This window comes from Pleuronectes platessa, chromosome 10 (genome assembly GCF_947347685.1).
Source record: "Pleuronectes platessa chromosome 10, fPlePla1.1, whole genome shotgun sequence".
NCBI classification, from domain to species: Eukaryota; Metazoa; Chordata; class Actinopteri; order Pleuronectiformes; family Pleuronectidae; genus Pleuronectes; species Pleuronectes platessa.
The window spans coordinates 19063372-19076223 of record NC_070635.1 but is presented as its reverse complement, the minus strand read 5'-3'; the positions used below and the strand labels follow the sequence as shown (position 1 = coordinate 19076223).

The 12852-nt window shown below is 41.5% G+C and overlaps 1 protein-coding gene across 1 annotated transcript; it reads right to left on the bottom strand.

The window, feature by feature from the left end:
- Nucleotides 1-7565: 7565 nt before the first annotated feature.
- LOC128448926 (amine sulfotransferase) lies at nucleotides 7566-11705 on the bottom strand. Its single transcript, XM_053431799.1, has 7 exons — nucleotides 11343-11705; nucleotides 11054-11215; nucleotides 10432-10646; nucleotides 9645-9771; nucleotides 9464-9558; nucleotides 9167-9347; nucleotides 7566-8335 (listed from the first exon to the last, which is right to left on the bottom strand). The coding sequence occupies exons 2-7, from the start codon at nucleotides 11208-11210 to the stop codon at nucleotides 8211-8213; spliced, it is 900 nt and encodes a 299-aa protein (XP_053287774.1). The 5' UTR covers nucleotides 11211-11215; nucleotides 11343-11705; the 3' UTR covers nucleotides 7566-8210.
- Nucleotides 11706-12852: the final 1147 nt, after the last annotated feature.

Here is a 12852-nt window from a genome sequence, read left to right as displayed (position 1 = left end):
CTCATGTCTAGAGTTTCTTTTCTCGGCACATGATCATATTGTCTTCATGTCACTTTGTTAGATGTCAAACAAATGTTTTTGTAATAAAGGAGTCTGGCTCTGCCACATGAGCCAGGGTTAACTGAGGCAGTTGACAAGTGGCTCTGTAGCAGGGGCGTTTCTAGGGTTGAAAGAAAGGGGGGGCTTAGCCCCTAAGGATGCTGAATGTTTGCGCGCGCAAACATTCAGCATCCTTAGGGGCTAAAAGAAGTAGGAGTTCAATCTTGCCTTCTATTTTTCTTCCACAGGTGGCGACATCATTCTGAAGACCCAAGCCTCCCCTGTGTTTACGGATGACGATGTCACCTTGTGTTATCAGCATCAGAGCGGCAAACACAAACAAACCAGCTTCTTTAAAAATGGAGCATTGATTGACTCTAACAGTTCGTCCGGTTCAGACCGAGTCATAAAGATGACTCTTAAGAATGTGACACGGGAAGATGAAGGCTTCTACAGGTGTGCGTCAGACAGCTGCAGATTCCAGAGAGCTGGTTATCAGTGAGACCGGACAGAGGTCAGCTGAACATCATCACTCTGCTGTGTGTTCTATAGAAGTGGATCAGTGTCACATATCAACTGTTGTTTCTTTTAGGAAACTTCACATCAGAGGAGACTCCAGCCTCCACTGGTATTTTTCTTATTTATATACATCTACTTGTTTTGGAGGAAAAACTCAATATTAATCAACACATTTTCCATTATTGAGTGAAGCCTTTTGGTTGTCTGGTTCTCCTCCTGCTCTGTCTTTTCATCAAGGTCTAATTTCATCAGGAAGATCCCTCAGGATCTAATGAGATGAAAGAAACTACAATGGGACTCAGTAGAGCGCATATTCACCAAGGCCCAGCAGTCCCCTTAAATACAATCAAGCCGCACCAAATTTCACACACTCATAGATATCAGTCCTCTACATACGGCAGATTTTTTTCATTAAGGTCCAAGAATTATTCCCTGGGAAAACGTTTTAAAGCACAATGTTAAAGAAAGAGTTAAAAAATGACTGGATCGGCTTAATACCAAAATACAGTGGGCCCTTTCCTGACACTTACTACATCTGTCTGCCAAGATGATTGGAAATCCAATAGTTGTTGTTATTATAACAGTTTTATTTATTTAAACAAGTATTATGTCGTCTTGATCAGGTCCCTGGAAATGGATCTTTGCTTCATGTGGGGTTCTACTTCTGATCGTCATTCCTTTGACTGTTTGGCTCGTTTGTCACTACAGGTTAGTATTTACCAAATCTTCATCCGTCTTGACTTCCTACTTTCTACTGCATGAACGACAAGCCCAACAGGTGGTGAAGTAAATGATTCACTGCCTGTTGTATTTTCCTGAAGGTACCAGAAGTTCTGCACTTGGAGCTGCTGGCCTGTTTCAAAACAGGAAGTTCCAGCAGGGGTGCTTCCTGCCACCAAGTTGGATGTGACGGAGGTGCAGTGGGACCTGTCCTGGATGGAGATGTCCAACCTGTTGGAAAAGGATTCTTATTGTGGCACTTAAAGGGAAACTCTCTTCTGAAGCCCAGAGAAAGTATTAACTATTGGGTCAAACCTATGAGAAAGCTCAGTCAGTGCTGCAATGTGTAGTATTTGATGGTCACATGTCAAAATAGTGCTGCCTGACATATTTTGGAATTGAATTAAATGAGATGTTTAGGATTCATAAGGATGACTACATTTGCTGATGGTGCAGATTTGATAGCTTCCAATACAAATGTTATTGTTTCAGTTGTCACATTTGTCAATGTCAATACTTTTGCACATTTAAACGTCTCTCCTTTGACTACATTTTGAAACTAAGAATCGTATTTGTTATATCTTATTATCTAGTCATTAATATAATTGACTGTTCTAAATCATTTAGCATGTATCATTTCTCCTGTGTTTGTTCGAGGTTCCATGTTGTTTGCTCCCTTTGAATCGTTATTTGCTATTTCTTGTCGTCTGAAGTTATAAAAGTCATGGAAATCGTCGTGCTTGTTTTATATCTTTTAAGGCAGAACAAACCAACTACCAAGAAACTAAAAATAACTATAAAGATTAACCAAACAAATACAATTTGGCACAAATCCACTGCAAACAGACAAAAAAAAGACTAAGAGACACAACACAAGTCTGAAGTGGCATAAAATGGCTACAGAGAGACACACAAAAGTACTACAAACAGACAAGAAATGTAGAAAGAGAGAGAAAGAAAGAAATACTCTACATATATATTCTACATGCACCTGATAATATATTTCCATTCAGCTGATTGAGTAAAATAGATTTTTTAAATTTCACAATTTACTTCGCTAATTTAGGCTCTGGATTTAAATGCTACATTTTTTTTAGAAAGACCCGAAACCATTATGTGTCTGTCAAGATAATTAAGATGCATGCCACACTGCATTATTCCTCATATACTACACTGCTTATCATTTAAAAGAAGCACATTACTGTAAAATAAATACATGTGCATGCCTTTATTAGAAGCCGGCATCTTTGGTAGTAATTTAATGCAGTCGATTTTATTTTCAGTTCTTCTCTTTATTGCATTAGAGGATGAAAAGGAACCTGAGAAGAATAGTTTTTTCCACTTTGTTTGATAAACAGGGGTTTAAACAAACGGAGCTATTTCTAATAATGTTGAAAATATTGGCTGTGTCAGGGATTACATCTCGAGAGGACTTCACTCTTATAATGACTGATATAACTCACAGTGTGAGCAACAAAGTAAAGACTCAAGATCATCCAGTGCTGCTGTGTGCACACAGTTTGCCATGGATTTTCAGGAAAGGATTTGGTCTGAGTTACCAGAGGAACAGAGAGGTGATGTGAGGTGCAGGACTGAGAGCAACATTAATATTACAGCCCTGCCCTGTAAGACACGCTGAAGAAGAATCTGTCAAAACATCAGGTCAGAATTTGATCTCATAAAAAACTTCTCTTACATAATGAATGGTGTGTTATGTTGACAAAGAAATGAAGTACAAAAGGTTACTCCTACAGTTCTTGTTATCTTTGTACAATAATACACATTTCTAAAGAATATCTGCAGCAGACATTGGTTCTTTATTGTCGTTGATATGCCGTTCATATAAAGTTAATATATTCCAAAAGCCTCTATAGCGGTCAAACCAGTTAGGCCTCATTGATAGACCATGTTAGCTGCCAATTTGTTGCATTTTGCATTAATAGATCACTACAAACAGTACACGTCTTCTTAAATAGACCTAAAATCGACTTTAGACAGAAAGATGTTAAGGATCTCCTAAGAACCTAAAACAGTAAAAATTAACTTTGTTGTGCATTTTAAAGAACAAAGTATTTTCATGTGAGAGAACAAGCATTTCAATGAAAACTAGGGCTGCGCAAAATGATCAAAATGTCATATCCTCTTGTAGAAGTCATTTCATGTCCAGTTAATCATATGTATTGTAATTGGTCATCCGTCTTCGTAATTCTTTAGGTTTTGTTTGAGCTCTGAGCTGTATTACTCTCATCCATAGACACCTATGAAGGTATTTTCTGCTGCAAAACACTTGTGCAATAGAATTTGTGGTTGAGGAGAAAAATCGTCTTTTCTTAAATATTCTCCATACAGTGTGGCATGAACCTCTTGGTAAAATAAATTTAAACTATTTAAGTCTGATTTTGGTTGGAAATATCCTCGGTTGTATAATGTTCACGTTTGTTTGTGATGAAATACTGCGGCTAAGAGTTACACGACGAAATGAACAATAGAGAATGAAATGAAACAAAATACATTTTCTACCATCACACAATGTGTATGTGTATGTATGTATACATGCATATGTATATGTATATAAACATATATGTAAGTATATATTGTATATATATATATATATAATATATATATTATATATATATATTAATACTAAGACAAGAAGGTGATAAGACAGGAGCCATTAAAAAATGTAAGATCAGATGCTGCAAGAATGACGCAATTAAAAGTCCACCAAAATGAAACGTCCTGTTTTTATTTACAGAAATAAATGATCGCAAAACTTCCTCATCAGTAGGTGGTTCTATCACCATAGCAACCAGATGCTAAGATTTGAAATAGAAGATTATTTTGATTGACAGGGACACTCTCTCAATACCTCCTTTGATGCTTTGATGAACAGCATCAAAGTTGGTATTTTGATAGGAGACCTCTGATTGGCTGTTGATTGCTTTAAATACTGTTAAAGTTTAAAACAGTTGCTATTGCACTCTGACCTTGACTGAGGTAAGTCATGTCTCACTCTCTCTCTGTGTTTACCCAGCATGCTAACCAATACAATTCAGGCTCATTATTCAAGTTGGAAATTAAACCACTGTATAATATGAAGCTTCTGCTGTTACATGTTGATAATGTGCTGTTTTCTGTTGCTTTTATGACAAATGTGAAAATATTGTTGCTGGCTTCTTTTGTGTTTTCTGCTGCTTATCTTAATGAGTGATATGTGTTAACGTGATGCTAAGTAGCGTTAGGTCGCCGAGGCCAGGCAGAGCGAGGCATTGTGGACAAAACACCTGTAGCACCAGGACATTTCCACATTTCACAGCTTATTCTACCAAACGATGTGTTTTGTAACATTGGGAAGATTAACCTTGGTGTTTAACTTTACTATTTAAGAACAGGTAAAAAAAAAAACAGCTTCCATCACTGCCAATCAAATTCAGATTCAAATTCAAATCAAAGGGGCTTGGTGCCATGGTGATTGATGAGGGAAGTTTTATTTCCCAAAAAATTTACTGGTGATTTTTGATTAATGTGTAGTTTGAATGTGTTGAAGGACAAGTTGACGGAAGCTTAAGTTAGTGCTAGAAGCACATTACATGAGGTGTGTAGCTCCTTTAAGGAAAAAAACAATCCCTCTCCATTGGGTGTAATGTTATTTCAGAGAGAACTTTTCTGGAAGGAGCATCAACTTGCATAACTTGCTCACACGGCCCCATTTTTTTACTCTCACAAATTTCAAATATATCTGTGTGTCCGGCAAAGTCTTGGAATTCTCCCGATGTCTTTATTTCACAGATAAGACTTATAGTTTCTGAATTATAGTTGTTTGAGTGGCGCACTCAGAGTTTAGATTTCTCTCTTCCCAGTGAGGAGAGAACAGGTGCATTCAGTTGAGTTTCCATGGCAACCAGATACACGTAGCAGGAGGGGAGTCTCTCTATCTCTCTCTCTCTCTCTCTCTCTCTCTCTCTCTCTCTCTCTCTCTCTCTCTCTCTCGCTCGCTTAAACCAACCAGTCTGTCTCTCTCCCTCTCTCTCCTTCTCTCTGTGTGTGTCTATCTGTGTCAATTGTTTTATATTGAATGTTTGATAGATCAAATTCACCTAAATCTTACACACTATTTCATCCTGTCACCTGCAGACATAAAGCCATTTGACTTCAAGTTCCAGACAAGAACGGAAACTTCTTCGGAAAATAGTGCATCAACTCATCCAACAGCTTCTTCAATAGATAAGATCTACTCTCTGTGGTAAACCATGGAGAAACCAGATATTCTGAAGATCCTCAATGACGAACTCCTCCAAGCCTACAGGAAGATTAATGCTCTTAAGGATGAGGTGTGGCAGCTGGAAAACCAGCTTCAAGACAGAGATGATGTCATAAAGATGGCGGTGGAGAAGGAGAAGGAGAAGGAGAAGGAGAAGGAGAAGGAGAAGGAAAAGGAGAAGGAAAAGGAGAAGGAGAAGGAAAAGGAGAAGGAGAAGGAGAAGGAGAAGGAGAAGGAGAAGGAGAAGGAGAAGGAGAAGGAGAAGGAGAAGGAGATTGAGACCGAGACCGAGAAGGAGAAGGAGATCCAGGCCCTGACGGAGAAGGTGGAGCAGCTGGAAAACCAGCTGAAAGAGAAAGATGAAATCATAGCGAAGGAGGTCAAGAAACGGCGCGCTCGCCTCAGGGCCTATCTTGACTGCTTGGCTGAGCTAACTGACTGTCAGGCCAAGATTAAGATGATGGAAGCAAGTCTGCACCAAGAGCCACCCCAGCCTGATACAAGCTGTAGCAGTGAGGTGGAGGTGGAGAAGGAGAAGGAGAAGGAGAAGGAGAAGGAGAAGGAGAAGGAGAAAGTGAAGGAGAAAGTGAAGGAGAAGGAGAAAGAGAAAGAGAAGGAGAAGGAGAAAGAGAAGGAGAAAGAGAAGGAGAAAGAGAAAGCGAAGGAGAAGGAGAAGGAGAAGGAGAAGGAGAAGGAGAAGGAGAAGGAGAAAGCGAAGGAGAAGGAGAAAGAGAAAGAGAAGGAGAAGGAGAAAGAGAAGGAGAAAGAGAAGGAGAAGGAGAAAGAGAAGGAGAAAGAGAAAGCGAAGGAGAAGGAGAAGGAGAAGGAGAAGGAGAAGGAGAAGGAGAAGGAGAAAGAGAAGGAGAAGGAGAAAGAGAAGGACAAGGACAAGGAGAAGGAGAAGGACAAGGAGAAGGAGAAACTTGTGACGATCTACAATGTCGAAATCCTCCGAGCCAACAGGAAGATGTTGGTTCTTAAGGAGGAGGTGTGGCAGCTGGAAAACCATCTTACAGACAGAGATGATATCATAAAGATGGCGGTGGAGAAGGAGAAGGAGGAGGAGAAAGAGAAGGAGAAGGAGAAGGAGACGGAGAAGGAGAAGGAGAAGGAGAAGGAGAAGGAGAAGGAGAAGGAGAAGGAGAAGGAGATTAATATTGAGACTGACACCGAGAGGGAGATGGAGACGGAGAAGTCATAACGAAGGAGGTCAAGAAACGGCGCGCTCGCCTCAGGGCCTATCTTGACTGCTTGGCTGAGCTCACTGACTGTCAGGCCAAGGCTAAAATGATGGAAGCAAGTCTGCACCAGGAGCCTGCACCAGGAACCTGAGACAAGAAGGAGCAGTGAGGTGGAGGTCAACAAGGAGAACGAGAACGAGAACGAGAAGGTGCTTGCTTCAGGGCCGAAAGGAGACGAAACTGCAGCAGGAGAAAACTCCAACTATGGGACTGAGCTACAGAAAGGAGGAGGCCGAGATGAGCTGGAGGAGAGAGAAGAGGTGGAGAAGCCCCCGCCCTCACCCTTTTTCTACTCCTCAAAACAAACCCCTCCCCTGTCCCCCTTTGTACATATTTGAAATGATCTAATGATGTGTTGTAAATATGTTAAACTTTTTGAATAAAAATAACTAGTAGAGTAACATCTACCTCTGTCTTTCTGAATATACATACAGGATTCATTGATCATTTAACACAGTGTTGGAGTGAAACAAATCAGTGTGATTGATTTAGTTTGCTACTATTCATACAAACACAGCAGAGCATAGACAAACAATGTTTCTTAACTTTTTTACATTTGGTCAAATCTATATATTAATTATGACAACAATACAATAATAATACTATCATCTCATCTGAGGGCCCACCCATCACACTGACCACGCCCATCTGACACGCACACACACTCACGCACACACACACACGCACAAACACACACACACACATACACGTACACACACACGCATACACACACGCACGCACACACACACACACACACACACACACAAGTCATTATCATTTATATATTTACTGTATATATACACGTTTATTTCAATTTATTCATGGTTGAGGTCAATATCAGATCAGAAGACATGTTCATGGCACTGAAGTCAATTTAAAATGACATGTAGCATGTTAGAGTTATAAATAACTTGTCCATGTGTAAAACAATAGTTTAATTAAAAAAAAAAAAAAATCACAATAATTATTTTGGGGGGCTGAAGCACATTTTAGGGGGGCTTAAGCCCCCCTCCAATGGTTTAACTCATTGATAACAAATTAGATATATGAGAATGGTATGCAATACATTTCTACTATTTTCAAAGCAACTGGTAATTTAGTTGTAAATGCAGCTTGATTCGAAGAGCATTCAGTGCATCAGCAAGCAGTAATACTGTAATGTACATGACTAAAAAACAAGGCTGCTATAGTTAGACCACAACCTAGCCATTCCATGATCTCAATGGTATTATAAGATACCCCAATAGAGATTTGCATAGGTTTCTGAACTAAAATGGGGGAGGAAACTGCCATAAATTGAAATGTACCCTCAGATGCTAATATATACATAGGGAAAGAGAAGCAGACGCTGTCTCTGTAAAGCAGAGTTCATGTAGTTGCAACTGTTTCTTCTTGTTGTTCTCTTTGTTGTCGTGAGAGCAACAAACTGCTCACTCAATGTCCAGGATGTCCCAGATAAAAGACAGAGGAACATCCTTCATCTCTTTGTTGAAGGTCTCGTCAAACCTCTCATTCTGGGCCACAGTGAAGTGGTTCTTCCAGTCCCCGATGGTGCCTGATGTTGCCAGTACATGGAAGGAGAAGGAGAAGGAGAAGGAGAAGGAGAACAAGAAGGAGAAGGAGAAGGAGAAGGAGAAAGAGATTAATCCTCACTCTGCCATGTGTCCATAGTCTGGATGTACAGTTTACTACTTCATTTTTGCGTGGTTCCCTCTGTTTCAGATACATCCGACACAGATCCACGCAGTCTACATGCAAACTAAATTGTAGTAATGGTGAAATTATTTTGTAAGTAAGCTAATGCAGTACAATAGGTAATCATTTTGACATTAAAAGGTGTGGAGAACACATTGATGCAGGAAGACAGTATCTCCCCTCACGAAAGCACAGCTTTCTTTCTTTAGTCCTGATGCAAGTGATTTCGGTTTTGTGTTTTCAGCTTCTTACTACTGCCCTCGAGTGGCCAATAAAGCAGAGTACTGCAGATTTTTGGTGAAAATGTCCAACTCTGGAGACTCCTCAAAACCCCTGGATTCATAATTACATTCATTGCTACACTGTGCATCGTTTAGAAGATGTTAATTCCAAACGGTTTTAGGCTATGTTTTTTACTGTGTTAGGATTTAATGGAAATACAGAGTTATTTTACAAGCACATCCATCTATCGATCCACCCATCTGCCCACTCACACATCTCTCTATTTGTCTCTCTATCCATCCATCCATCCATCCATCCACACATCCATCCATCCATCCATCCACCCACCCATCCACTCACATGTCCACCCATCCATCCATCCTTCCTAACTCGTTCAGGCTCTTAGGCTTAGTTCTTCTCAGGGAGAGGCTGAGTTACAGGCTGCACCTGAAGCCCTAAACACTCTCACCTTTCCTCATGAATCTTCCTTGGTGGTGGTTGAGTAGATCACCTGGCACCTGTTCATAGTTGGCATGAGGGATCTTCTTCATGATGTTGAAGGTGCTGTGTTTCACCACATTTGCCAGCTGCTCATCAGTCATCTCCTTGCCCAAGAACAAAGAGATCCTCCTCACTACAGACTGCAGGTCCTAAACCAAAGCACAGTTGCACAAAGATCTGTTTTCCAACCCACTTCGACTCATATAGCAACAAATGATATGACATTGTGTGGAAAGGAAACGATTGAAATGATTTGAGTTCCTACTTGAATCATTTCTTCATAAGTGATGAACAGCATGTTCATATCCTCCTTGTGTGAGTGCCACGTCTTAACGTGATCGAACCAGCTACACCCAAACACTGCAATGAATAATGCACAATGTCACCATCACATTTGAGACGTTCTCTGCACCGCTGAGAAAACACATGAAGAAAACTACTTTTACCGTCTCCTCTCAAAAATTTATCAAAGAAGTCACTGAAATCCCTCGGCGTTTCCAACATGTTTGCAACCTTATGGAAGTGATAGTAAGACACAAGGACATCTTTGGGATTTCTTGCCACGTAGATCACCTAAAAGACGCAAAGTATGGGAATCAACAATAGATAACTTTCTGCTGTGTATTGGTGACTGACTGACTTTGAATTGCCTTGTTGAATTTTAGAGCTGTAACAGGAGCATTACAAACTGAAGATGCTAATCGTGCACTAGACCTGAAATTGGCCTCTCAGTGTTAATGAGAAGATTTGGGTGTGTACCATTTTCTACAGCTACAGAGCAGGAAGTCACAAGCCCAACTCCAACAAACAGTGGGACACAGGATGAAGGGTGTATGTTGTCTATGTAGCAGCAAGGTCTAAGAAGGAAACTGGCAGTCCAACACTGTTGTATATATATATATATATATATATATAAAACATTGGTGACAAAATGTCCACCTGTGCATGAGGTGGTTATTGGTAGTGCTATTACTTACAACATATTGCACAATCGCTCCCCTGGTGCTTATATATATATATATATATATTTTTTTTTTTTTTTTTTTCGTTTCCTATTTTTATATATAAACCTGCACAAATACGCCACAGCAAACTCCTTGTATGTGTCAATCTGTTGCCAATATATGTATAAACAAACCTGAAAAAAAAGTTCTTCAAAAATGTGCTGCATATGAATAACAAATGAAGCCTCGCTGTGTTTTTAAAGTGAAGGTGAATGGTGTAAGCCCTGACCTTGCCCCTCTGGCTCAGGGCAGAGGGCATGACGTGGTGCTGCAGATGGGTGACCCTCAGTCTGGGTGACGGGGCCGTGATGAACGCCTGCCTGTTGCCCTTCAGCTCAATCCAGGGGATGAGGTCAGCGTTGGAATATTTGCTGAGTTTACTGACGGCGGTCACATCTCCCTTTGACTCAAGCAGCAGGAGAATCTGCTGCATCCAGATTGTCCCTGTCAAAGAGACGGACAGGCCTTGTTTTCCAGACACCGTGTACAACTGCAGCAATTAGGTCAAGCATGTGTGTGAGTGCACCTCTCCTCTCCTCTGCGGGAACCTTTGTCCCGATGCCTCTTTGGAGTGTTTTCACACAATACACACTTGTCCGGCTGATCGTTTAATTCCCTGCTCTCTGCTGGAATCAATTTGCGGCTCACAAAGGAGCGGGACGTTCTTTGGAAATGCTGCACATACTAATCAGCCCTCGCTCCTTCCTCCGCGCTGAGAGCTCCAGAAATCACACTGACCTGGAGTGCACTCCCACTGCAGGACACAGGACACCGCAGGAGACTAGTGCGTGCATGCATATGTGTGTGTGTGTGTGTGTGTGTGTGTCTGTGTGTGTGTACTCTCCTCTCACCTGACTTTGGGTATGTGATGACAAACACATCCGAGTCCCTGATCTCCAGGTTGCAAATCTGGTCCACATCATCCGGATCATGCGTCCCCTCGATCAGCTTGATGCCTTTGTGTGGCACCAGTTCAGGTTCATGTGCGTTTACATGATTAGATTCCATGATCACTAAATCAATAAAAAAAAGGACAGATGTGTTTTCCTCCATATATGCTGTGGCTCCTTACAGCCATGTAATAAGAGCACAAAGTTATGCGACCACTTATCCGTGCGCTTCAATCAACAAGTTGCATACCTGCTGTTCGCTCCGCTGTCCGACTCTGAAGAAACGTCGTCCACACAGTGTTTAATATGATCCCTTCACTTCTTCCAACGGGAAACACCTTTTTATGATCGCCAATTGCTGCTATAAATACGTTTCCGAGGTCCCACCTCTTCTCACTCGCCGAAAAGTGGAGATGCGCGACGCGCACGCCTTTTTACGCATTGAGAAAACGCGCAGCCACAGAGTACACACAGAGCCGCTCGACGCACCGCACCCCAGTTCACCCCAGCAAACAAAGTGATGACAGGGGAGTGGAGGGAGGCAAGTAGGGAAGGTGGGAAGGAGGGATTGAAGAAAGGACGAGGGAAGGAAGAAGGCAAGGATGGAAGGATAGAGAGAAGGAGGGAAGGGAGAAAGGGACTCCCAGGAGGCTCCTCTGTCAGTGGGTCAGGTGATAAACAGAACATGCTGCTTATGTAACATCAAAACCAAAACAAGTGTGTGGTGTTGCATAAGCTGCACTTCTAGTACGGGAGGTGACACTGAGTGTTTTCCAAATAATACACACACTCTGGGTCACCAGTGCAGAGGCTGAACCCCTGAGTGCAGTTCCCCTGACATGAACCCCTCCTTCACTCTCTCCTCACAAGTGGTCCCCCCCCCCCCCCACTCAGACCCGCTCCCAAGTCCTCTCCAGTGACTTGATGTTAATAACACTGGGAGATTTGCTTGAGACGTGTAGTGTAAGGGAAATGTAACATGTGACCACGATATGATCATGTTTATTTCCCCTTTGATTGATCATGTTTGAATCTCATACAATGTTACCTTGATCATGCTGTATCCTGTATACTGAATGAATCTTGGCCTGATTGCTTGCATTGTTGTTTTCATGTAATCAGAAGATCCCCACCTTTGACTTTGTAACAACCCCAACCAGAGTGGGAGGTGTTAGCCAAATGTATAAAGACAAAGAACTGTTTCCCATCGTGGTGCATATTACAAACTAAAATTTGTCGTATGCACCATGCTCGAGCATTAAAGGTGACAATACTGTAAGAGAAATTTGTGTCTCGTTTCCTGGTTGGTAGAGTGGGATTGTAGAAATTGCCAAGACAGTAGAAAACTGTCCTTATAACTGCAGCAGATGTATTTATGGAATGGGACCCCATTTTTTACAAGGTCCCATATTATGCAAAATGCAAATTTTAATGGTTTTCTAAGATCTCCCCGGTGTGTTTTTGGCTAAATGTGTGCTCGAACAAGCCATTCAGATGTCTAGCCCCATTTCACGTGCTACAGAGCTCCCGTTTGAGTGACACAGAATTCTGGTACATCTATTTGGGGGCCCCTTTCTTTCATATCCTCACTAACACCGGCTCTGGAAAACCCTAGATGTCGAACGTATGAGGACAGCACAACCATTGCTCTGATGTTGGCTGCACAAGCCAACAAAGAACTCCATGTTCTCCCTACATCTGAGGACTTGAATACCCTCTGGATCAATGTCATTTTTTATGGAAATGTGCTCACAGAACAA